The sequence below is a fragment of the Lucilia cuprina genome, chromosome 3 (assembly GCF_022045245.1).
Source record: "Lucilia cuprina isolate Lc7/37 chromosome 3, ASM2204524v1, whole genome shotgun sequence".
Taxonomy (NCBI): Eukaryota; Metazoa; Arthropoda; class Insecta; order Diptera; family Calliphoridae; genus Lucilia; species Lucilia cuprina.
In genome coordinates this window covers 29,222,772-29,249,127 of record NC_060951.1, presented here as the reverse complement: position 1 = coordinate 29,249,127, position 26,356 = coordinate 29,222,772, and the positions used below count along the sequence as shown (strand labels likewise).

The 26,356-nt window shown below is 31.6% G+C and overlaps 2 protein-coding genes across 2 annotated transcripts; one reads left to right on the top strand and one right to left on the bottom strand.

Annotated features, from left to right (window-relative positions):
• LOC111679470 (mucin-5AC-like) lies at positions 1-21,746 on the bottom strand. Its single transcript, XM_023441044.2, has 6 exons — positions 21,030-21,746; positions 7,428-9,476; positions 5,881-7,282; positions 5,332-5,822; positions 3,426-3,573; positions 1-3,369 (listed from the first exon to the last, which is right to left on the bottom strand). The coding sequence occupies exons 2-6, from the start codon at positions 9,435-9,437 to the stop codon at positions 3,272-3,274; spliced, it is 4,149 nt and encodes a 1,382-aa protein (XP_023296812.2). The 5' UTR covers positions 9,438-9,476; positions 21,030-21,746; the 3' UTR covers positions 1-3,271.
• A 961-nt stretch (positions 21,747-22,707) lies between these two features.
• On the top strand, positions 22,708-23,400 carry LOC111679478 (HIG1 domain family member 2A, mitochondrial). Its single transcript, XM_023441053.2, has 2 exons — positions 22,708-22,950; positions 23,052-23,400. The coding sequence occupies exons 1-2, from the start codon at positions 22,812-22,814 to the stop codon at positions 23,213-23,215; spliced, it is 303 nt and encodes a 100-aa protein (XP_023296821.1). The 5' UTR covers positions 22,708-22,811; the 3' UTR covers positions 23,216-23,400.
• The last annotated feature ends 2,956 nt before the right edge of the window (positions 23,401-26,356 follow it).

The following is a 26,356-nucleotide window of genomic DNA, read 5'->3' as shown; positions in this document are numbered from 1 at the left end:
TTGTTGTTGTTGTTGTATTTATAATATGGTTTAATTTTTGTTTAAACTCTTCTTAATATAGATTTTACTTTTAATTTGTTAATGTTTTGTAAATTGTTTGTCATGATTTGTTTAAAGGGTTTATAGCAGTAGAGGAGTTTGTTTGTTAATAAATTAATTAACTTTCTTTTTCCTTAAGGATTTTAATTATGAAGTTTTTTTTTTTTAAAGTTTTTAACAGTTTGTTTAAATAATTCAATTGTTATTGTGTTAAATTAACTTAAAAAATATTTTAAACAAAAAAAAAACACTTAAACAAATTAAAGATTCGCTTTACTTGATTATGAAACATTTAAGTTTAATTGTTAATTTTTTAAGTTAAATTTTGTTGTTGTTGTTGCACTTTTGGGAACTTTTAAATGATATGAAAATTGTTTGTATTTATATTTTTTTTTTTTTTTTGTACAATTTTATCCAGTATGTTTAAAATAAGTGATTAAATGTTTAATAAAGTTGCTGAAGAAGAAAGTGGATCAAATGTTGGAAATCAGAAAGTTATTTTAAGACCTAAAAATGATTCATTCTGTGAAGCTTCATAACATAGATCCCGCAAAGAAATTGTTTATTTATAAACAAGTAAATATATAAAATTAAAAGAATGTTTTGTTTCCAAAAGAAAATAAAATCATAACTAAAAAAGAAACACAAAAAGCTTTCAATAAAACGAATTGAAGAAAAGTGTTTTAATATTTCTGGTTAAAAAGTTTTTTATAACTGTTTGTTGCTAACAAAACTATGCTTGTTGCTAACACAATTTTGCTTAAGAGTTTTTTTCTCAATAAAAAGCTAAAGCTTTTTATTGAGAAAAGCTAAAGCTTTTTATTGAGAAAAGCTAAAGCTTTTTATTGAGATTTACCTAAGCCATTTTAAGTTTGACAGCTTTACTAGGCGTTTTAAATTAAAAGCTTTTTTAATGAAATAGAAAGCTTTTGTATGTTTTTAAAGCAACAAATAAAGGTTTTCAAACTGAAAATCCTTAAGCTTTTTTTTCTAATTTTAAATTAAAAGCTTTTTTAATATTTCTTTTAATAGAAAGCTTTTCTAAACTTTTTTCTAAACTTTTAAAAGCAACAAAAATGCTCTTCTAAATCTTTTCAAAAATATTTTTTTAAAAGCTTTTTCAAAAAACTGAATTTCCCAAAGCTTTTTTTCTAATAAAGCGTTTTCATTAAGGCTTTTCTAAGCCATTTTAAATTTAAAAGCTTTTCTAAGCATTTTAAATTAAACGCTTTTTATGATTACTTTTTTAAAAGCAACAAAAAAGCTCTTTTAAACCTTTTCACAAAAAAAGTTTTCAAAAGCTTTTGCACAAAAAGGCTTTTTAAGCACTTTGTATTAGAAAGCTTTTAGGAGAAAATGTTTCTTTACATAGCAGCTTGTGTGAAATACAGCTTTTCGAAGCTTTTACACAAAAAAAAGTTGTAAACTTTTGTACAACAAACAACATATTGTCTTCAAAAACACCTTTCTTTGTTTTTTTACTCAAAACTTTTCGATCAACTTGCTAAAAAGCTTTTTTTAAAAGATTATTTACTAAAAAGCTATTCCAAGCTTATAACTTAAAATCTTTTCTATGCTTTTTCACTATTAGGCCTTCTGCGTTAAATAGCTTCTCCAAGCTTTTTTACTAAAATGCTTTTTTAACCTTTTTACTAAAAAGGTTTTGCAAGCTTTTTTATTTAAAGACTTTTACAAGCTTTTTTACTGAAAGTCTTTTTTAAGCTTTTTTACTTAAAGGCTTTTCCAAGCTCTTTTACCAAACATTTTTTGAAAGCTTTTTTACCAATAAGCGTTTACAAGCTCTTTTACCAAAAAGCTTTTATAAGCTCTTTTACCAAAAAGCTTTTATAAGCTTTTTACCAAAAAGCTTTTACAAACTTTTTTACCAAAGACCTTTTACAAACTTTTTTACCAAAAAGCTTGTACAAAAAACTTTTACAAGCTTTTTTCTTAAAACCTTTAAATGTTTTGCTTTTTTCGCATAAGTGTGTTGACAAAAGAAGATTTGCTTTTCAAACTAAACTTGTTTTTATAAACAATTTATACAAACGTTAATCAAAAAATTCAAAACAAAAAAAGCTTTTTTCAGCTATTCAAAATCTCTTAACATTTCTGAATACAACTGGATAAAATGTATCTCTATTTCTTGACAACAACTTGAAAATAAAATTATTTTGCACATATTTCTATTTTATTAACATTAAATAGTGATTTGGATTCAAAACTAAACTTTAATCAGACAATCAAAATACAATTAAAGAAAATCTAAATCAAAATCTATATTCTCAATATTTAGACAGATAAAAAAACGGTTGTTTTACAAAACGAATATGATCAATATAATCGTACATTAAATGCACAACAAAAGACAAAGAAAAATGTGTATGTTTCAACTTAAAAACTAGAAAATTAATAATTAATACATTAAATATATATGTATATATGTATCTCTCTCTATATATATATGTATAATAAATTGGTAAAGTTATGCCAATTAATAATAAAAATAAAAAAAAAATTAGTTAAACGTTATAAAAAATAAACATATTTATATAATAAACACATACGCTTCATATGCGTATCTATAATTTTAGGGAGAGGAAGAAGGGGGACGACCACTTTTGTTCAACTTAACTTAAATATTATGAGAAATATTACACATTATATTTTAATCAGTAGTTATTATCATTATAAAAATATATATATAAAAAAATATTTAAAACAAACAAAAAAAAATGGAAAATAAAAAAAGAAGTTATTATTTTTTTTAAGCATTATTAGTGTTAGGTTCTTAAGAATAGCTTGTTGTGGTTTCATATATTATTGAAAAATATTTACTTAACGCTTTAATTGAAAAAGTTATGGTTGTTTTTAAGAAAACGAAAAAAATATATAAAATTTAAATTTATATAAGAGTGACTTTGTAAGAAAAAAAGGGGGGGGGGGGATAAATTAAGAATTATGCTGAAACTTAAAAACTAGAAAATAATAAAAGAAACGTTTACCTTTTTATTGAAAACATCATTATACTCGTACAGCTTACAATCAATTTCATGATGATGTGGAATACCTTATTTTGTGTAAATCTATTTGCGACTTCGGTAGAGCACCTTCATCATCATCATCGAAAACAATTTTTAGCAGAGGCCGTGGATTTTATAAAATGATGTGAGAAGAGCAGAATCGTTTCTTTTTTTTCTGACGTGTTGATGTTGTGTGATGTCTGTGAAGTTTAACTACCACCACTACTACTACTACCACTAGTACTACTATTATCAATGAGGGACGATTTTTTTACAGGAGTAGCCTCGTTCGTATCTTTATCAGATGCTACAAACATTTCAATTAAACGCTTTTTTGTTAATGTTTGGTCTTTTTTAATGTACCTTTACTTTTGTTGTTTGAGGTTGTCGCTGGTTTTTTGACTGGCGTTGTTGCTTCTTCGGATGAGCCGGCATCGGTTAGTGATTTCCTTTTGGCAGCTCTTTCGCCTCGAGAAGCTTTTGATGTAGACGGTGTAGGTGTAGGTGTTTCCTAAAAAATATATTTTTTTAAATGGAATTTATAAAAAAGCTTTACTTAGATAAATCTTAAAAAAAGCTTTTTTTATTAAATTTTTTTTTTCAATACAAAAACTTTTCAATATATTTTCTTCTTGAAAAAAATTATAAAAAAAAAACTTTTTTTATAAAAGCTTTTTATTGAAAAGACTTTTAAACATAAAAGCTCTTTGAAGAAAAGCTTTTTTACATAAAATATTTTTATTGTAGTTATGTTCAACAAAAGATAAGAACAAAAAAATATTTTTGTAGAAAAGTTTAAAAAGAACATATTGAAAGCATTTATTAGAAAGCTTTTTTTGTTTTTTTTTTTTATTTAAAAGCTACTTTTTTTACAAAAGAAGCTTTTCCTTTTTTTTTTGTTATTGAAAGGCTGTTCTACAAAAGAACAAATTTTTATTAAAAATATTTTTGTAGAAAAGCTTTTTAAAGAAAATATTGAAAATGTTTTATTAAAAAGCTTTTATGGATTTTTTTATTAAAAAGCATTTTTTTGTAATTTTGGTTTATTTAAAAAAAGCTTTTTCGTCGTTCTACAAAAAACAAATTTTTGTAAAAAATATTTTTTTAGGAAAGCTTAAAAAATATTGAAAATTTTTTTTAAAAAGCTTTTTATGGATTTTTTTCTATTAAAAAGAATTTTTTACAAAAAAGCTTTTATAGAAGTTCTTTTTAAAAAGCTCTTTTCCATATTTTTTTACATTTTTTGTTTTTAGAAAGTTTCTTTAATACAGTTTTACAAAAGCTTTTAAAAGAAAATATTGAAAATGTTTTTTTTTTTTTAAAGCTTTTATGGATTTTTTTATTGCAAAGTTTTTTTTTGTAATTTTGATAATATTTTTAACAAAAAAGTTATATCGTAATTTTTTAATTAAAAAACTTTTTATAAAAAATATTTTTGTAAAAAAGCTTTTTATGGGTTTTTTTATTAAAATACTTATTTCTAATTTTAATAATTTTTTTTTACAAAAAAAGCTTTTTTGTTATTTTTTATTCAAGAGCTTTTTATAAAAACACTTTTTAAAGAAAATATTGCAAATATCTTATTAAATTGCTTTTTATAGATTTTTTTATTGAAAATCTATTTTTTAATTTAAAAAAAAAAGCTTTTTGGTTTTTTCACTGAAAAGTTGTTCTACAAAAGAACAGATTTCTGTAAAAATATATATTTTGTAGGAAAAGCTTTAAACAAATTGAAATTTTTTTTATTAAAAAGCTTTTTAAGGAGTTTTTTTATTAAACAGACATTCTTTAAATTTTAGCAATTTTTTACAAAAAAAAGCTTTTAAGGTAGTTCTTTTTAAAAAAGCTTTTTTCCATTTTTTTATATTTTTATTTTTTTTTTTTTAAGTTTCTTTAATAAAGTTTTACAGAAAAGCATTTTTATATGATTTTTTTTTATAAAAAAAAATTAAAAAGCATTTAATAGAATAGAAGAGCTTTTTATGAAACATTTTTTTGTACAAAAACCTTTTCAGAAAAGCTTTTCGTTTCGAATAAAGCATGTTAAAAAAGCACTTTTTAAGGTAATACAATAGAAAGAAAACTTTTGAAAAGCTTTCTACAAAAAACATTAACATTTCAAAAGGTTTTTATTTTCCACCATTTAACCACTTAAAAAGTTAAAAGAACATCTTCATTTTATAAAAAAAAGTTTCTCATTTCTTACAGGGAACTCAAATACACATCTCCATTAGTGCTAAACATCACTCTCATCCTAATTCCAACTTACTTTTTGAGGTACAATTTTAGATGATCTAGATGTGGTTGGTGTTATCGGCGATGCAGCTCTTGCCTTAGCTAAAGGTGACCTTTGTGCACGAGGCGTTGTTTTCGATGCACTTGTCGCATTTAAAGATGATTTCTTTTGCGTAGGCTTATACTCAACATCAGATTCAGCATCATCTGAGGAGTCGTCATCGTCTTCACCATCACTATTACTCAACTTCTTTTTGCGTTTAAGCAAAGTTTTTCGTTTTTTAGCCGACGATTTACGTGAACTCGACGAGGTCGCCGAACTAGCCGCACGTTTACGTTTATTGGCTGCGGACGTTGAGGGCGTAGCAGCTGTTGTGTTTGATTTACGGGCTGATGAGGCAGCAGCGGTTGTTGTTCTTCTAGATTTTCTACTAGCCGCCGTTGAAGGTGTTTGACTTTCGCTACCCTCTGCTAAAGAGGATTTCTTTTCAATTTGAGATTCATCTTTGAAGAGGGATATGTCAACTGAATATAAACAACAATTAATAGTGAAAACTTAAGTCAGCTTTAAAAAAATACTTACGACCATCAGGATTTTCTTCGGTTAATTCTGGTCTTGGTACCAAGCCCTTTTCCACATCTATAGCCTTCTTGAGTATGCTTTCAATGCGATTTCTTTCGGCTTTGGGCAAACGCAAGTGTCCCTTATCGATGCGCTTCAGTTCAACCGTTGTTAGCACACACTCGATATCGGTGTGATCATAGAAATCCGGTATGAAAACATTGCTGTCTTTAGTATCCTCCGACAGCCAACGAATGCTTATGCGCGGTGAGGTGCGATAAACATTTTGCATTGTTTGGCACAAATAGAATGTACCCTCAGCATTGCGTACGGCCATATATTCATTTTTATAGAATACAATTAAACGATCCTCATTCGACATGGGTTTGGGCGAATTGGAAGCTTCACTGGCGGATAGCTTGGTTATGTAGGCCAACTCAGGAAGAGGACTTTGGTAGAGTATTGTCTTAAGACGATGACGTTTTGATTTACGATCTGAATCATCATCGTTAGGTGTTGAGGGTGTGGAATTTGAAGCTATCAAAATGTCGGCTGTTTTAAGTTTTCTTTTGACACGAGTACTTGTAGCTGCTGGTTTTTCTTCTTGTGTTTCAGGAGTTTTAGTTTCTACCGCAGGAGTTGCTGCTGCAGCGGCTGTAGCAGTTGCTTTACTTTTAGCTCCCTTACCTAAACGACCCAATTTTTTGATAGGTGTCGCCGTTGCTGTTTCTTTTTCTTTTTGTGTACTTTCGTTTGTATCCTTAACACTTTCTTCAGAATTTGTTTTGTTGTTTGTTGCCGCTGTTGTTGGTTTTACAGTAGTTGTAGTTTCAGCCTTTTCAGTCGATTTAATCGATTTTACAGTTTCCTCTTTCTCCTTTGGAGCAGTTTCTTTAATATTATCCTCTGGAGTGCTTTCCTTGGATGCTTTTATTGGTTCCTTTTCCTCGGCATTTGCAACCGATTGTTTTTCCTGATTTTTAGCTGGCACACTTTCAACTTTATCTTTTTTACTGCTTACTTCTAATGAAGTCTTAACATTGTTCTCCTCTTTTTCTGTAGATTTGACAGCGAGCGTTTGTGTTGTTGTTGTGGGTGTTTTTGTCTCTACGGCAGTGTTTGTCTTGTCCGTTTCTTTTTCAATTTTTTGTACATCTTTTGAGGAAACGATTTTTTCTCCTTCTTCTACTTTAGTTGATGATTTGGTAGTTTTAATTGTCTTATCTTTTTCTTTTTCTACAACTTTTTCTTTACTTTCCGCTTTTTTATCTTCTGGGGAGTTCTTGATTTGATTAGAATCATCTGTTACTTTCTTGTCATCAGTTTTAAGTGTTTCCGTTTGTTTGGGAGTTGCTGTTGCAGCTATAGCTGCAGTTGGTGTAGCGGCAGTGCTAGACTTTTCATCAACAGTTGAGGTTTTATCCTAAAAGAAGAAATATTAAGTTATAATAAGTGTGTAAAAGTTGTATTTTAACATTTAAAAGTACTTTACAACGCTTTTCAATAAGGTATTTTTAAATGTCATTCTTATCACTTTCAAATCATTGAAAGAGTTTTATTCTTATTACCTTTTCTGTTGCTTTCTTAGCATCCGCTAGTTTCTTTTCGTTTTCACTGATCTCTTGATTATCCGTTTTATTTGCTTTGACAACAGATTCTGGTTTTTCTTCTGTCACTTTTGATGTTAGTGGTAATGGTGCAACCGCTTTTACCGGATTTGAAGTAGTAGTGGTAGCTGTAATTGATTTTGAATCATTTTTCTCAATAGACTCCTTTAACTCCAAGGCTGGTACAGCCGGTTTGTTAACTATTATTGGTGGTGCTGATGTTGCTGCTGCCGCATCCAATTTGATATCTTTCGGCTTGTCTGTCTCCTTTTTATTGCTGTCAGTAGCAGAAGCTGCACTTGACTCTGTAGATGGTTTATTACTGTCATTTGAAGCTGTTTTGACAGGCTCTTTTTCAGCATTTAAAATTTTAAGTGGTACTTTTGAAGGAGACAATTCATCTATAGCTGGTTTAGCAGCACCCGTTGGTTTTGTTGCAACAGCATTAGTTGCTGGTGTAATAGTGGTAGTGGAGGTGGTAATGGGTCCAACTGTTGGAGCAGTGGTAAATGTATTAGTAGCATTAGGTGTTTGTGCTGTTGTTGCTGCTGGTACTGCTGTTGTTGTTGGTATTGTAGATTTAAGTGGTGAAACCATGGTTGTAGTAGCTCCTGTTGTATTAGTTGTTTTATTGCCCATCGCAGCTGTAGTGGCCGTTGAAGGCATTTGTTTTGTCAATTGTACTGGTGTAGATTGTGGTGATTTCAAAGCAGCCACAGTAACATCCGCAGTATTCGCAGCACCAGTCTTAGCGGGACTTGTAGTATTGCTAGTAGCTGTATGTGTAGCGCCATGTGTTGATTTTGGTAAATTTTGCGAATGTCCCGCCGAATGTGCCAAGTGTGGGCCTTTTGCTCCAGCACCGCCACCAGTATTTGTGGGTGGTGTGAATTTATTTTGCTGGTGTGCAACACTTGGTCCTGTTGCTGACGGTTTCGATGGCGTTAGTGATATGGATGGTGGTGGACCTTGATGTTTAGAGCCAGAGCTGGTATTTGTATTACCGGTAGACATTTTGGGATGAGGACCGGCCGATAAGTTACCACCGGCAACATTAGCTGCTGTTACAGGTGTTATTTGGGTATTCGGTGGCAGATTTGGGGGCTTCATTTGGTTTGTCAAAGGCGGTGGTGGTGGAGGAGTAGCAGAACTCATTTTATTGCCACTCACCGCTGCCGCCTGAGCTGCCGCTGCTGTAAGGTAACGTGATATAGCATTCTGCTGTTGTTGTTGCTGATGTTGATTCTGGTGCTTTTGCTGTTGTTGTTGCTGCTGCTGTTGGTGAGACATTGCAGTTGTGGTAGGTGGCGGAGGCGGTACACCCTGTACCGGTTGCTGTTGACCATGGCCATGTTGACCCTGACCGCCACCGTGCTGTTGTTGTTGCTGCTGTTGTTGCATTTGCTTGGCCTGCATCTGGTATTGGAACAGCTGTACGAAATTTGTGGGTAAGGCCTGTAATGTTTGTTGTAACTGATTGAATGCGGGATTGGCAGCTGGATTACCATTAGCCTGCTGTTGATAGGTTTTATTCAACAGCTCCGCTGCTCCCGCTGTACGTGTTAAGGATAAAGGTTCTCCACTGCCACCAGGTCCACTACTACCCGGTCCGGCAACACCTCCCACACCGGCTACCCCACCTACAGGGCTAGGACCTACACCTCCGCCCATATTGTGGTGTTGATGTTGTTGCTGTTGATGCTGTTGTTGTTGCTGCATTTGATGTTGAAACTGTAAGAATTGCTGCTGTTGCTTCAACATACTCTGTATTCTTTGTTGCTGTAGAAACGCATTTATATCGGCCTGTGCTGACTGTGGTATGGCATTTTGACCATGTACTAAATTCTGCATTTGTTGCTGTATGCCAGCAGCAAATGTTTTCGCTACCTGTGGCATATTGTTGGGACCATTGGGCGGTCCACCGCCCATGCCACTGCCACTCGAACCAGGTGGTTTTTGATTGTAACTCATTTTGTCATTCAATTTAATTTGTGTTCGTTATGAAAAGCACTGAAAATAAGAAAACAAGTAAAATAATTATTTTGATTTATTTTTATTGCTTAATGTATATATGTATGTATTTTTTATTGTATTGTTATTAAACACATCGTTAAGTTAACATCATGTTTTGTTACATCGTTTTTTTATTATGATTCATTCCTTCCATGTTTTTCTATGTGTGATTGTGGCATGAGCCAGGTTGCAAGTTATAGGCCAAGGTTTACAGTACACAAAAAAAAAACAAATAATAATAAAAACAATGTGCTCCGTATACTTTCGTTTGTGTGAGTGTTAAAGTCACACATATTTTCATACATAAAAACATTTTTGTGAAAAACTAGTTCAAATTGATATGTTTTCCTCCTCTGCCCGATATTAATAGAAATAATAATAATGTTGGTTGGTAACACAATGTTGCCGTATGTTGAAATTGTAAGTAGGACAACTAATAATATTTAAAATTATTCTGGATCGAGTGAATAAAAGACGAGACTAGACCTGACTATAGATATAAACTAAAGTAAAAAGTTGACTATAGACTAGAGTTGACTATAGACTATAGACTAAGCTATATAATATACTATAGACCCGACTATAGACGAGACTGTAAACTATAGACTAGACTATAGACTATACTATAGACAAGACTATAGACTAGACTATAGACAAGACTATAGACTAGACTAGACTATAGACTAGACTATAGACAAGACTATAGACTAGACTAGACTATAGACTAGACTATAGACTAGACTATAGACTAGACTATAGACTAGACTATAGACTAGACTATAGACTAGACTATAGACTAGACTATAGACTAGACTATAGACTAGACTATAGACTAGACTATAGACTAGACTATAGACTAGACTATAGACTAGACTATAGACTAGACTATAGACTAGACTATAGACTAGACTATAGACTAGACTATAGACTAGACTATAGACTAGACTATAGACTAGACTATAGACTAGACTATAGACTAGACTATAGACTAGACTATAGACTAGACTATAGACTAGACTATAGACTAGACTATAGACTAGACTATAGACTAGACTATAGACTAGACTATAGACTAGACTATAGACTAGACTATAGACTAGACTATAGACTAGACTATAGACTAGACTATAGACTAGACTATAGACAAGACTAAAAACTACACTATAGACTAGACTATAGACTAGACTAAAAACTACACTATAGACTAGACTATAGACTAGACTATAGACTAGACTATAGACTAGACTATAGACTAGACTATAGACTAGACTAAAGACTACACTATAGACTAGACTACATACTATATTGTAGACTAGACTAAGGAGTGAGATCGAAAAATTCTTAACATACATATATGTTTATAAAAAAGAAACCACTAAACTAACAGCTTTATTTTTTTTAATTTGATTCAAATTATTATTACAATTTACAAAAAAAAAATATTTTTATAGTTTTAATCACTAGTGATGAAATTTTGAACCCTTTTCGGAAACCCTTCCATTAACGTTTTTATAGTGCTTTCTGTCACTTTGCTCGAACATGTAGTCCATCTCCGTTTAAAATCTACCACACTTTTGGACACCTTTTTTGTACTCTTCAATTCTCTTTTAACAAGAGCCCAATATCTCTCCACTGGCCTTAGCTCCGGGCTGTTTGGAGGATTTGCCTCTCTTGGTACAAATACCACATTATTGTTCTTGTACCACTCAAGGGCTTGTTTACCATAGTGACAGGATGCCAAGTCAGGCCAAAAATAAGTGGACATATTATGAAGTCTTATGAATGGAAGCAGCCTTTTTTGTAAACATTCCTTAATGTAAATTTCGGTATTTATAGAGCCCGTTGTAACAAATGATTGGCTTCTTTTGCCGCAACTGCATATTGCTTGCCATACCAAGAACTTTCTGGGAAATTTTGTCTGCTTTTGGGTCCTAAACTTTTCTTCAACTTTCCTTCGAGCATCAGCAGCATAAAACCTTTGACCTGGAAGTTGCGAAAAGTCTGCCAGAACATACGTTTTGTCATCCATTATGCAGCAAGAATATTTTTTTATAAAACTTGACTTCAATTTCCGTGCTCTGTTTTTGGCCTCTAAATTTTTAGCAGCGTTCCTGTCAGGAACTTTTTGAGCCTTGTATGTTTTTAAACCTGCATTAGCTTTAACTTTTCGTACCAAATAGTCCGAGCACTGAGCTTATCGAGCTGCTTTCCTACCGGATAAGAAGAATTTTTCGATCTCACTCCTTATAAACTATACTCAAGACTAGTCTATAGACTAGACTAAAGACTACACTAAAGACTAGACTATAGACTAAGCTATAAACTAGACTATATCCTAGACTTGACTATAGACAAGTATATACATTAGGCTAAACTATAGATGAGACTATATCCTAGCCTTTACTATAGACAAGACTATACATTAGGCTAAATTATGGACCAGACTATAGACTAGACTCTAGACTAGACCAAAGAATGTACTATAAACTGTTTTTACAATTTTAACGGATTAAAAAAACTAAAAATCCCAGTGAAATGTTAATAGATTAATACCTTAACAGATTAGGTTTTCCTATTTAATTCATAAAATTTCCAACTTCATACTAATAACAGAACAAAAAATGTAATCCGCTGAAAAAGTAGAATTTTCAGGTATATTCACAACATAAGACGAATATTCCAACGAATCTGGCAATATTCAGCAAAAGTAATATATACATCCATCCATCTAATACATACAAACTTTAATACTTGGACATTAGAGAGACGAAATACGAAGAAATATGGAAAAATAGTTCAAGTAACCACAACAACAACAACAAAAACGAAATAATGTTACCTGTATGAAAACGATATAGACATAAACATAACTTACCTGTACACAAGGTACAAACATTTATTAATCTACTTTTGTTTAATATATATATATTTTTTTTTTTTTTGCAATTTTACTCTCTAATTTCTATATCTCTCTTCTAAAAATCTAAACACTCTCATTTAGTTTACACTACACTGTTGTATTTGGAAAACATATACAAAAATTGTATTTAATTTCTCATTTCACTGGGTGTGAAATAAAGTAATTTTGCAAATGATGACGTACAAACATGTAAATAAAAAACGATTTATTTTAACAACGATTAGTGCCAATAAAAATCAACAATAGCTATAGACAACAGCAACAACTAAATCAATGCCTAGTGCTGTTGTCGATGACAACAACAATAACAACAACAACTCTTTAAGATATACATTTTTAAAGAGTGTGTGTTAAACTTAGTTTTTTTCGAAAGAATTGCGTGCTTAGGTTTATTGCCAAACTTCATATAGAAAGATTACTTATATAGTAAAAAGTATATTGTAGTATTTGGTGTGTTGTGTTCAAAAATATATAATACCAACACTTCACTACTCTTCACTCATTTACACTCTTTTGAAAAATAAAAGAAATACTTTTTAATACAATGTATGTAAGTATTCTGTACTAAATGCTTGCTGTATGTTTTCAGCATGTATGCATGTGTGTGTGTATGTTTGGTTTTTTGCCGCCTTGTCATGCCTCCTCTGCCATATAAAATTTTTGAGTAGTGTAGTGCACGTTCAACGAACTTTTGTTTATGATTTTTTGTTATTGTTATTGCTGTTTTTGTATATTTTCTTATATTCTACGATTTGTTGTTTTATTTCTTTTTTTTTGCTATTGTAATAAGAGGCTCACTATTATATTAGACGTTTCCTCTAACGTCATTGTGTTTTCTTGAAAAGAACTACTTTTGCCAAATATACGAAATTCTATGTGTAACAGGGTTTTTTATTGGGTGCGAAAAATTTTAAAACTTATGTGTAAAACTATAAAAAGTTTTTTGTAATGTAACCTTGTAAAAACATTAATTTGTTTGGTTTTATCTGGAAGACTTGAGATTGTCTTCTTGAGGACAATAGAATAGATGTAGAATTTACAACAACTATAGAGTTTGCCGCTAAAGACGTGAAAATTAGATCTATTCATCAGTTTATGTGTTTTTACTGCTTAACTAATGTGGATTCTGATACAGCAATACAAGAACAAGTCCTACAGTCTATTGGGCAATTGTAGTACGTTTCAGACAGAGATCTTAGAGTTCTTTAAAGTTTTAGAGGATCTATACTTATATATCAATGTTGATAATCAAACATTATTAATATGAGTCTACGACCAATATTTCTATTCTGGGAAATCTATTATGAGAAAGAAGTAGATACTGATTGATGCTTAATGATGCTGTCATTTTAATTTTATTATAAATCTATTTTCTAATTAGAAATATAACGTGATTAGGATCTTATTTATACAATTTCTCTTAGTATTTGATCAATTAAAGAGAGGCAATGATACAAGAACATATCTTATAGACTTCCGAACGAATGCAATGCTTTTCAGACAGAGTCGTCGGAGAATCAAATCTTTATGACTCAAAAATGTTAATGAATATTGTATGGTACACCTGAAGCAAAATTGCAAACGAGTTAACGAACTATAAGTGGCAAAAACAAGGATATAGTGTATAAATATCTCATGAAAGTATAAGGATCTTAATAATCAGACATTATTAATATGAGTTTACGACCAATATTTCTATTTTGGCAAATCTATTATAAGAAGTAGATACTGAATGATATTTTATAAAGAATTCATTTTAATTCATTGGAATTCATTTTAAAACTTTATACAGTTTCAGTTTGTATTTGGTCACTTAAAGTGAGACAATAAAACAAGACCAAGTCTTATAGACTTCCGAACGAATGCAGACTTTTTAGACGGCGGTTTTTAGAGTCGTCGGAGAGTCAAATCTTTATAAGCAGTGATACTCAGACAATTAATACCCAGCAGTTCGACAACGAGTCAATGCATCAGCAAAAGGCAGTGATTTCCACTAACATCTCTAATTTATCTTTCATCACGGATGTACTTATTGTAAACGAGTGTGAAGATAAGCGTCACTTTATTGTCCCTTTTGTAGGATGCTCTGACATTCAATAATTGTGCTCAAATGGGTAGGGGTAAATGGGGATTTGACTTGACTCAATGTCCATAGACATGAACATCTTTTGCGGAATTCAAATAAAAGTTTGTAAAAACAAATAGAAGAATAATTTTATGAAGTCTCACAGACAAGATGATGTAATGAACCAACCTGCCCCTGAAAGATATGGCAAAGTTTGGATAGCAAACATATGTCAAATATGCTTCAGCTAAGTCGTCCTCATATCAGCATTTTTTTTGCTTTTGTCACAGGACATATTTTACTTGGAAGTCATGCAAGAAGGCTTGCTTTACCACACAACGACTTCTGTAGAAGCTGTCAAGACGAGAAGGAGAATGAAACAAAACCTGCACTAGTAGTAAAACGACTATTTGACGATTTGTCAGAAGACTGACATCAGGCTCAGCAATAGGCTTAAGATCACCAAGCCAAACTGTACCTAGGAGCTTAGTAGCTGACAAGGAAGAAACTTATTCTCATTTCATTTACTTTTATCTTTAATATTCTTAGAACTATACTCTAAACACTTCTTTATGACCTAACCCTAAAATTATCCCACGGTTTCTCTCTCTCTCTAGTTTTTATTACCTTTACAGGTATCAATCGAAAAAGAGCGCTGAGATATATATTAGTTTTTGATCATTTATCAATAACGGATGTTATTTATCGGCAATGGCTGGTAACCAAGGTTCTTTTATCCCAATCATGCTAAGTAATCACGTTATAACTACAAAACTACTCAAGCTTTAGGGAATATAAATTTTCATGAATTGCATTCACTAATGCCAAATTCCAGTCATATTCGGACTAAGGAAACTCGTTCATAATTCCATTAAACATTTTCCAAACCCATATTTAACGAGAGAAATAAACAAATCTTTTAAATATATAATTATTTTATAAGTTATTACATCTTATTCCTGTTAAAAAAATCAACTATGTAAATATTTCAAGAAAATACAAACTTATTAAATACATATGCATACATAAAGTATGTATTTGCCCACGTTCAACACACACATCAGCCAAAAACCAAGCAACATTCATCGCAATCATTCATCCATCCATCATTTGTTTAACCTAATGAATTTCTCTTTAAAAACTTTGCCAATCAAGTTTAAATTAAATTGTATAACACACAAGATTACAATGAGATAAAATAATAAAACGTTTAACCCTTTTTTTTCCTGACATCTCTCTGCTGCTCATAGTCATGTGAATGAATGGTTAGATGGATGTGGATGTTTGTGGATGGATGTCTGAATAAAGCTGCTCTCATTCACCACAGATTCGCACAATACTCTTTTGATTTTCAACAACAACAACAACAAAAAGCTATGAAATCCATAAACTGATATATGTAACTCTCAGTTATAGTGTGATGATGATAATGTTGTTGTTATTGTATTGTAGCTTGTGGCGGGTATATTGGTGATGATGGTAATGGTGTTACTATGATTCGTGTGGTTCGTTTTTTCCCTTTTTTATTTCTTGTTGGTATATAGAATGACGATGTTCTTCACAATACTTTTTTTTATTGTATAAGCATTCACACACAATTAAAATAAAGCCTCTGCAAGAAGAACAACATTGTAAGAAAAACAAATGGAATGTGCAGGACAGCACAGCAAAGCAAAAAAAAAGAATGCCGGCATCCTTAGTGACACAGAAACAGAAAACTATTAACTAAATAAAAAAAACTCAATGTTGTTTTAAACTTTAGTTTTTGTTTATTTATTTTAAGTTTTCTCTTATGCTACACACATGTTTTAGTTATAATGAAGGACTGACTCTGATTGTTGGAGTTTCTTTAAATGATTATTTAAACACACAAACAGCAACAACAGCACATTTTGCCAATACCTAAAGATTTTGTATTTAAAATATGTCAAGAATTTTAACGAAATTTTTGTTGTTGAATAAAAAATGGAAACATTAAATTGCTGTTTAACAGTTTTTATTACTTTCCCACATATTTAATAAAACTTAAAGTTTAAAAAAGGAGTCGTATTATGGCAAACGACATAATTTATTTAGAATTAATTAAATAGTTTAATTGAAATGCTAAAAGTGTTTGTGCAATTAGTAACTTATAATTCTTCTTGGTAAATTACAATATTGTAAATGTAGCATACATAAGAGAAATTATAAAATCATAAAACTAGAGTTATTTCCCATATTCAAAAAGATACCAATCGTTTATTTTAGATTAAACAACCACTTTTTCCATACAAAATTTCTACAATAAACCATAAACAACTTTATTAAGCATTTATAAATATGTGGGTAAGTCTTTAAAAGGAAAATGACTTCGGCAACAATATAAATGAGTTCTAAACTTTGTAAAAAAGTCGTAGTAAACATGCAAGGGGACAAAACGATTCCATATTGTAGATCCAGAAACAGAAACCTAATCACAACACAAGCTTCCAGTCAGAGCAATAACGGAATGTGTAAATAAAATTTGTATAAGCATGGTGTCAACAGGGATTGACACCAGGTAATGAGGTCAAATCTAGGACCTTAACCGAACACTTTCACAGAGATAAGCTTTGTATCACATGGGTACCAGGCCAATCGGTTGTAGTCAACAACGAAAGAGCGAATTTATTTGCTTTACATGGAAGGAAGCTCGAGGTAGTTAATTTGAAGAACGCAAAACCATATCATAAGCATTTTTTTGGGATTATATAATGGTCAATAGAATACTGCTCTGCAAAACCTTTCTTTCACAGGAAATTCGGATATATTATTTCCGAAGACACTGCATTGGAGGAATAATGCTCCCCAAGAACACTTTCGGTATACACGGATGGTGTCAAAAAACGAGGAGCAAGTGGGAGGAGACATTTTTATCCCTGGATTTGGGACTAAGATAAATTTAAGGATACAATATGATTGTAGCCCATTACAGGCTGAACTATCATCCATAAAAAGAGCAGCAAACTGGATTTGGTACTACAGAATATCCAAATCTGTACTTATAATGAAGCTGCTAACAAATCTCTAATTGGTGTATACACCGCATCCACACTAGTTCAGGAATGCCGGACATCCTTAAATAGGATGGCGAGACATTTAAAAATCGTACTCAAATGGGTACGGGGACACGGGGATTTGATTGATAACTGTGTGGCCAATGAATTGGGAAAAACAGGAGACTTAATGTCCGAAAGGGACATAGACAATTTCTGCGGCATACCGCTAAATGCCTTTAAAGAATTAATAGATAAATGTTTCTACAAACTCTCTCAGACGATATGGCGATATGAGCCAACTTGTATCATCACCAGGAAGATAACAAACGCATGTCATACCTCCTACAACTGTGCTATCATCATCTCAGCAATTTTGGTTATTGTTATCACAAGTCACGGTTTATTTGGAAACCATGCAAGAAGACTTAGTATACCACACAACGACTTCTGAAGAAGCTGTCAGGATGAGGAAGAGAAGGAATCTGTTGAACATCTTTTCTGTCACTGCCCTGCGTTAGCAGACTATCATATCGAATTTATAGGAAAACAATTATGCAACACTTTCATTAGGCACAGCAATTGGTTCTACAACCCATAAGAACACACTAAATTGTGGCATTTTAATAGTCCACAAGGAGGGACATTTTCTCTTTATCTATACTCACTCTTATAATAACTCTTGGTCTAACTCTAAACATTACTCTTTACTTAACCCTTAAACTATTGCCCTTTCTCTCCCTCTCAGCTTTTTATTTCATTACAGGTATCACAAAGGGTCTAAAAGGACCAAGTGTGTGTCTTGAACCAAAAAGATTCTACAGGGTGATTCTAATGTGAGAAGGTTATGAAGCTTAAACTAATCATAAACGATATTGAAAAAACGTTTCAAAAGGAATCTTGGAATCCTGATTCACGGTGGCTAGAAACAAAAAGATCCCATAGAGTGACCTTAAAGTGATTAAAACGAGCAGCATAACCGAGATTGATAAAAACATTTCAAAACAAAAAAAATCATTTATTTAGCTGCTATTAATTCAAACTTATTAATACTAATCAATCAACCATTATGATTTTATATAGACAATACGTTAAAAAAAGCTTTCTTTTATAATTATAACTAGTTTCTTTGTCAAAGTTTTTAAAAACTTTTGCAAAACATCCGGTTTAAGTTTTAAGAAAAAATCCAACTATTTATTAATTTAAATAGTTTTAAACCTTTTTAAGCAACATTTGTATATTTAGAATAAAGAAAAAATTTTATCAATTTCTTTTCGCGCCATAAATTATTGTCAAACAGTGTTTAGTGCTTGAGACCTTTATTTGGCATTGTTTTTGTTTATTATTGTATAGTTTTTTTTTTTAAACCTTTTTGATTACCTACTAATAGAGTATTGTTTTTGATCTTATTTATTTTTCTTATCTTACTTGGAAATCACTAGGTAACTTAATATTTCATTAGATTTTCAAATGTTATTCTATTAATATAAACAATCTAGAGTTTTAGTTTCGATTTTTTTCTTTATCTTATACATTATCAATCATGGACTTGATCTAGTATAATGTGTTGATTGGTAATGGGCATGCCAGAAATAGTAGACTTTAAAGATTGTGAACTACCAAGTATTTAGGGAAAATTTTCAAAAATGCCCCATTCTTTAGATTCTTTGGCATCGATCTTCTGGTCTCATATATCATTTTTAAGATTTCTTTCAAACTTTAGGGCTTATCATGTTGTTTACCTAAACTTTCATATTTTCAAAAAGGACCTTCTTCAATCTATACTATTACATAGAATAGATTCTATGTCATCATATAACAATCCTGGCATAGTAATGTGGATTATTGTCAAAATTAGATAAGAGATCAGACAATTATTTAAACATGATTTGGAAAATTTCTTTTAAGAATAAATTGTCAATAATATTTGAACACAAAAAGAGCGGCAATCTAAATCTCTAACCCAACAATCAGTTTCTTATCTGGCAACATTTAAAACACCTCAAAAACAAAAAAAAGATCGGTCAGTTGTCGCTAGTTACAGTCACACAAACAATTAAATGGAAAAACACCACAAACAATAATACAACCACCACAACCGATAGGTATGTGGTTAAAATTGGCACAAGTCAATAGCACAAACATGCAAAAATTCATATAAGCAAGCTGGAAGAACTGAAACAATTATGAATTACTTTTATTAAAAAATCAACGCAAAAAAACGAGGTAAATTCTATAAAATACTAATATTTATCAATACGGGATTATATAGATTTTTTTTGCAAAGTTGTCTAACCAAAAGAAAAGATTGAAATAAATAAAACGGGAACAAAGTTTTAACAAGAAACAGCAGCAACACAGAAATTGACAATAATAAATCATTTGGCCCCAAAGTAAGTTTTTTAGGTAGAAACAAAAACAATATCACACACAACACATACAAAACACACAACGAATGTATGATTGTGAAGTGGCGCGCGGCATTAGAATCAGGAGATGGAACAGCAGAAGCAACCTAAACATACATTTGCAAAAAAAAACAAATACACAAGACTCCATATACAGAACAGAACAACACACTTTTAGAAAAATATCAAAAGTAATCCAAAACGTATAATAGGCTATGACAGACCATGTGATACGCTACTATATTAAGAGTTTTAAATGGATGTTAGGAAATCAAATGGTTGGATTTCTACCAGATACAGTTCCACTGTTGCCGATAGTTATTTCAGGACAAAAAATGTTCTTGTTGACTGTCGCTGAGTTAAGAGTTTTAAACGAATTAGACTCAGATAGTTCCGGAGCGCCCTCTATTGTTGTTCTAACAGGTTGGCTGTAACTGGATGTTCTTCCCTGTGGAAAAAACTTCTGGTTGATACAGCAGTTGCTGAGTTGACAATCTTTGATCGATTGAGAATCGGGTCGTTTCGGAGTGGCCTCTACCATCAACGCCAGTAGTTAGATTACACGGAACATACATACTGATATGACCTAATCGTTTCAAAAAATTAATCTGATGTGATTCTTTCAGGTGTTAAAAACTTCACAGTCACCACCATTTATATGGATTACATGGAACATACACACTGATATGACCTAATCGTCGCAAAAAGTTATTCTGATGTGATTCTTTCAGATGTTACAAACTTTAGCACAAACTTATAATACCCTATTCTCATCATTATTTTGTATATATAAGGTATAATAAACACACATAAAAATAAACACTAATACGCGGAAGCAGCAGCGGCAGCAAAAACCCCAAAAAATATATAGACAAAAAAATAACTAAGAAAGTAAAAAAACAAGTAAGCGTCAATGTGGATCACTTTAAAACAGAGAAAATAATAAAAAAATACATGAAAAAACTTGTATAAAAACAAGAGGAGGTTGAACATGAAAACCAAAGCAACGCGCTCCATTTTAGCCTGCGTCAATGTGGCTAAAGTGGTCGCGCGCATTTTTTTCTTACGACTTCATGTTTTTTTTTCTGTTTTATACGGTGTGTTTTTATATAGAAATCATGTTTTAAATTAGAAAAAACTTACATATTTTTATTACAGTTGACCACTATACAAAATTTCTTCTTTAAATTTTTGTTGTTTTTAATTAATGGTTTGCTTGTTGTTTTGTCAAATGACCGGTTTTTCTTTCGATTTTTGTTTATGGGTTTTTAAGTAAAAGTTTTTTTTAACTGTTTGTTATATTTATTTATAAATATTGTTTTTTGTTAATTTTTTTTATAAAATCTTATACTTTTCTTTATATTTCACTTTTTTTCTTGATATTTTTTATATTATTTGCTTGTATATTTTGTTCTTCTTCTGTTTAAAAATGCTGCTTGATTATTACGTTCTTCATTATTATTTGCTTGTTATTTCTCTCATTTCTTTTTTTGTGTTTTTCTCCGCTTAATAAACACACATTTATGCACAAACATATATACACAAGCTCTCTAAAAAAAACACACACACGCACACACATATAAATATCTACATAACTACTGCGGCATCGTTTGTTGGGAGAAGAAAAAAAATGTTTTCCTTGAATTATTCACTTGCAATTTTTTCTTAATTAAACACTTGTTTTTCTTTAGATGTTTGTGTTTTTTAATAGCTGATGCTTGCTTTTACATTTTACAATAGATCTTAGTTATTTTACATTAAGTTAAATGTAAAAAATTTAAGTTTTTCTTAAGCGAGACGTGAAAACGAAATTTTTTCACAAAAATCCGAAAGTACACGAACACGATTGTTTCGAATTGCCAATTGTAAGCATTAGGTAACACATGGTTGCATTTTCTTTGGCTGCCCTATAAAAACACAGAGTTGTTATACTTGTTGTTTGTGTAGTTGGTAACGCGTCGGCGTTTTTAGAGGACTGCCAGATCGTTTTGTTTAACACTATTAACGGATCTTAATGTCCGTTGATAGATTAATGATATGAAATTTTTGGATGTAATAAAGTCTAATGAAAAAATTCTATAAATTAATTATATAGTTTAATGTAAGTAAAACAATTTAATTTAATAAAACAACAAAGTAACATATAGCTTGCTTAAAAAATCTTTAATATCTATAACACTAAACATACGTTTCATTAAAATCAAAACATCTTTCGAAATTTATGTGGATAAGTTAATAACTGGCCCATTCCCTATAGAAAACTAATAAATGGCTTTCAAGTTAAAGTATAGCGGCGAATTTCGAATTATGTATATTGCAATCAAAGTTCTTCTACAAATGGGGATGGGTTCACAATTGATTCATACATCTATTATTAACGAACAAAATTTGGTGTTATTATTTAAAAAATCAAAAAGCACCTTTTGAAAAACAAAAATATGTAAAATTAAAAAAATCTCTAAAACATGAGAATTCATTAAAAATAAAATGTTACTTCTATTTAACTTTGACCTCTTACATTTTCGTATTTTAATGATTTATAAATTTTAGATTTTCATTAATTTTTTGTATAAAATGTCATATTGTTATATAAAATTGCAGAATTTTTCCTTCAAACAGATTTATACATTGGTTTGACGACCTAGGAAACTTTGGTTTGTCAAACAGCAATGTATTTTTCGTATCTCGTGTTTGCTACAAACACTTAGTGTTTGAAGTAACACACATACCATGGTTGTATGAACGCTATAAGCTAAAAACTTTGCCGGCTTACCGTTAATTTTAAGCCGCCGCCGTAATTCATAGAAACAAACGCCTTTGCCGTTATAGTTTGTCGGCACCAGTCTTTGCCGGTCGTATTATTATTTTTACCTCAAAAAAAACTTGTTTTGTTGCAACAATAATAATAAACCACTAAAATACACAATGGCTCCACAACAGGTAAATTTACCCAATGAAGATCTCGATTGGATACAAATGCGCCAAGAATCTGGGCCAGTGTTTCCCGAATCAACAAAAGAAAAAATGATGCGTAAAATTAAGGAAAATCCCTTAGTGCCCATAGGTAAGTCGTATTTTGCAAATTATATAAGAAAAAATAAAATTTACATTAAATATATGAAACAAATTAATTGCTATTGCGTGTTTCTAATTCTTAATGAACAGGTTGTCTTGCCACCGCCAGTGCCTTGGGTTTTGGCCTCTATAATTTCCGTACAGGCAATCGTAAAATGTCACAGATGATGATGAGAGCACGTATTTTAGCGCAAGGTTTCACTGTAGCCGCTTTAGTTACCGGTGTTGTGATGACTTATGGCAAAAAAGATTAGGGAGGGAACTCTATGGTTATAACTATGGGCTGGTTCCTTTCGAACTATTAACATTTTGTAGCTTTTAACGTTTTTTTTGAAGCAATGGTAACTGTTTTATTTTTAGTTGTATTTAAGATTTTTCGGAGATAAAAAAGTATTGTTTTTGTAACAAAATATTCGAAATAAATGTTTTGTAAATGTAACTACTTATTTTCCCCCAAAAGTAATTTTGAAGATGCTTTCTTATGATTGTTTTTACAAGGTTTATTTTAAAGGTGATGTCATTAATTTAGTACTATTCCATGTACCTTTTATGATTTTTGACACAGTTTTTTCAAAATACTAAACTGCGGTGACGATATATAAACAATTATTGCGATTTGTTGTTGGTTTTTGTTAAATAGATAATCGATTAGTAAGTATGTGTTTAATTAATAAAAAATTCCATTCATTGATCATAGATCTCTATTTGTGTGTATTGCCATAAGATACACGCGCCTCTCTACCATATTGAGAGTAAACTTATAAATATTAGGGGGGTATCATTTAAATGTTATTGTAAAAAGTGATTTTTCCCCTGTTTGGAACTTAAATAAGTTGAAATTGATGAGACAATGTTAGGGTGATGATACTATGGTGGTGCTAAAATGAAGTTACCACCTAAAATTTAGTTCATTCTATGATACTATTTCCAATTTTTTTTCCTTACAGCCGGTACCATCTTTACATCATTGCTCAATTTTATGAAAAATTTTGTTGGAAATAACTTTTATAGAGATCTATGAATGGAATTTAAGACCAAAGTTTCAGTATTTTAATGCCAGCTCCTCGTGATCTGCCTGAGTTTATATCCATTCGCGCAATTGTGTATTGTTGTAACCGTAAACCTATGCATCCACTATAAATATGTACCATCATACTAAACTCAGGCTTATACATTCTGATATTTGGATTTAATTTTGACGAAAGTGTCTGAATGACTGGGAAAAGGGCCTTAGAGTTTCAATGTCCCCTTCGAATTTTTTTACATTCCTCTAAATACATTCGAAAAATGCACAATTGTATATTGTAGCCAAAAAGAGAAGTATACCTTTGTGGCTCTCTCACATACCAGATTCAACATATTGACTTATTTGCCTGCTGGCTATAGGAAAACTCTCGCCAAATTAATTCCAATACCTTTTTAACGTTACAGTTGTATAGATGTTCATTACAGATGGTCACGGGGTCAGCGAGGAGTATGAATAAACATTCTTCTCTAGAAGCTGGTTTGCTCCTGACTGTCTTCATGCACTACGATGCATGAGAGACAGCTTTTGAATGATTATGATGTGGACGAGTTTATGGAATTGTTAAATTGAAGAAACTTGCACTATTTTTAGTTTTGGAGAAATGGTCACTATTTCAGGGACAGTGTGGAGTCTGAAGGTATTAATACTCTTCTCTAAAAGTTGTTTTGCTCCTGACTTCTTGCACCGTAGTGTATAAGGTACAGTTTTTGAAGGATTGTAATGTGGACGAGCTTATGGAATTGTTAAATTGGAGAAACTTGCACTATTTTGTCCTTTGTGATATATGCTCAGAGTAACAATTCGATAGAAGTTAGTCCGTAAAGAAGAATATTGATAGGGTATAGCAGGGATCTGTGGTCCTATAAGTAGTATCTTAGAGTATTGTATCTCTTATGTCTATCTATAAGTAACATCTTAAGGTGTTTTTTCTTTCTGAAAACAGTAAAAGGGAAACGCGGTCGGCCGACGAACATTGGATAAAACACAAAACTATTGTTATATAAATTGGATTAGAACAAATATGGCGCCCACAGCGCATAATATATTTACCGACAGCCAGAAGGCGATATCAACTAAATCTAAAACCGTATTGATTGTAAGAAAGCTTTACCTGAATACTCTCCCAGAGGTAAGGTTTACATCGTGAAGTTAGTATGATGATACGTAATCTGAGTAGACACTCAGGATTACGAGCACATCTATGCAAAATTGGACGAGCGGATTCAGGCGAATGTAGAACATGTGGAGAGGACAGTGAAACTCTGGAGCACTTACTTTGCCACTGCCAGGCATTCTTCGAATTTATATCCAAGTATCTTAAAAGTGATGTTATTCCGAAAATAACATTTCTGACTAACTCTGATTGGAAGATACTTAGAAATTACGTTCAGGAAACAGAGTTTCTGAACACTGGAAAATAATTCATTCAGTAAACTTTTTTCACAATAGGATCGCACAACAGGCCCGGCAGCTGCCTAGGTGTATTTCTTCGGATTTAATGTAGTATACATCCTCCTATCAACCTAACCTAACCCTATTGTTGACCGTTTTTTCTTCTTGATACAAATGCTTATAATGTAGCACCCCTTTCGTTCTCAATTTCCCTCTTAAAAAACTCGTTATTTACTATCAAAAGTACTAATTTATAGATAGAAGTATAGATCTAACTTTGTTCCAAATTTGAAGAAAATCGGTCCAGCCGTTTACGCGTGAACGAACAAAACAAATATTGGATACAGTTGTTGTTTCGGTTTCATTTGATACAGCTGTCGCTGGGTTGACAATCTTTGGCCGCGGGTCGTTCCGAAGTAAAGATCCAATTGTCGTGGGAACCTGCCGCTGCTATTGTAGCAGTGACAAGTGTACAGTCGGTGTGAAAGAGTTGATAGTTGTTCATTGAACTCAGAGTCGTTTCGGTGCGAATAATTGCAATTGATTTAGCGTGAACTGGAAATACTCGTTCCCACGAATAGACCTTGGTTGAATTCGAGAACGACATCACTATTCATGTCAGAGCAAGCCAATTGAATGAGGTTAAACTTTACGTAGACGAAGCTGTCGAAATAATAAGAAACTAATTGAAACTACAAAGGACAACAGCAGTTCTTAATACCCTAGTAAGAATGATGCATTCTTACCAGGGCATAAGAATGCATCGTTATTACCAGGGCATAGACGACAAAGAAGAAATAAGCCATAATGAAAGAGTAATAAAAAACTTTAGAATGGCAGATAATATGGGAAGTTCAACTCATCAGAAAAGGGTTAAATATAAGACAAGGCAAACTAATCTACCACATGACACAGGAAGTTACAAGACACGGTGTCTATAAGAGCTATTTAGACCGTTTTTTGGCACAATAACTCA

What these genes read in the sequence shown, in the direction of transcription:
- LOC111679478 (XM_023441053.2), top strand. Translation starts at nt 22,812, where the DNA reads ATGGCTCCACAACAGGTAAATTTACCCAATGAAGATCTCGATTGGATA. An exon ending in AAATCCCTTAGTGCCCATAG is followed by an intron (nt 22,951 to 23,051) that starts GTAAGTCGTATT and finishes CTTAATGAACAG; the next exon opens with GTTGTCTTGCCACCGCCAGT.
- LOC111679470 (XM_023441044.2), bottom strand. Translation starts at nt 9,437, where the DNA reads ATGAGTTACAATCAAAAACCACCTGGTTCGAGTGGCAGTGGCATGGGC. An exon ending in CTAAGAAAGCAACAGAAAAG is followed by an intron (nt 7,283 to 7,427) that starts GTAATAAGAATA and finishes TTCTTCTTTTAG; the next exon opens with GATAAAACCTCAACTGTTGA. An exon ending in CTAAAATTGTACCTCAAAAA is followed by an intron (nt 3,574 to 5,331) that starts GTAAGTTGGAAT and finishes TATATTTTTTAG; the next exon opens with GAAACACCTACACCTACACC.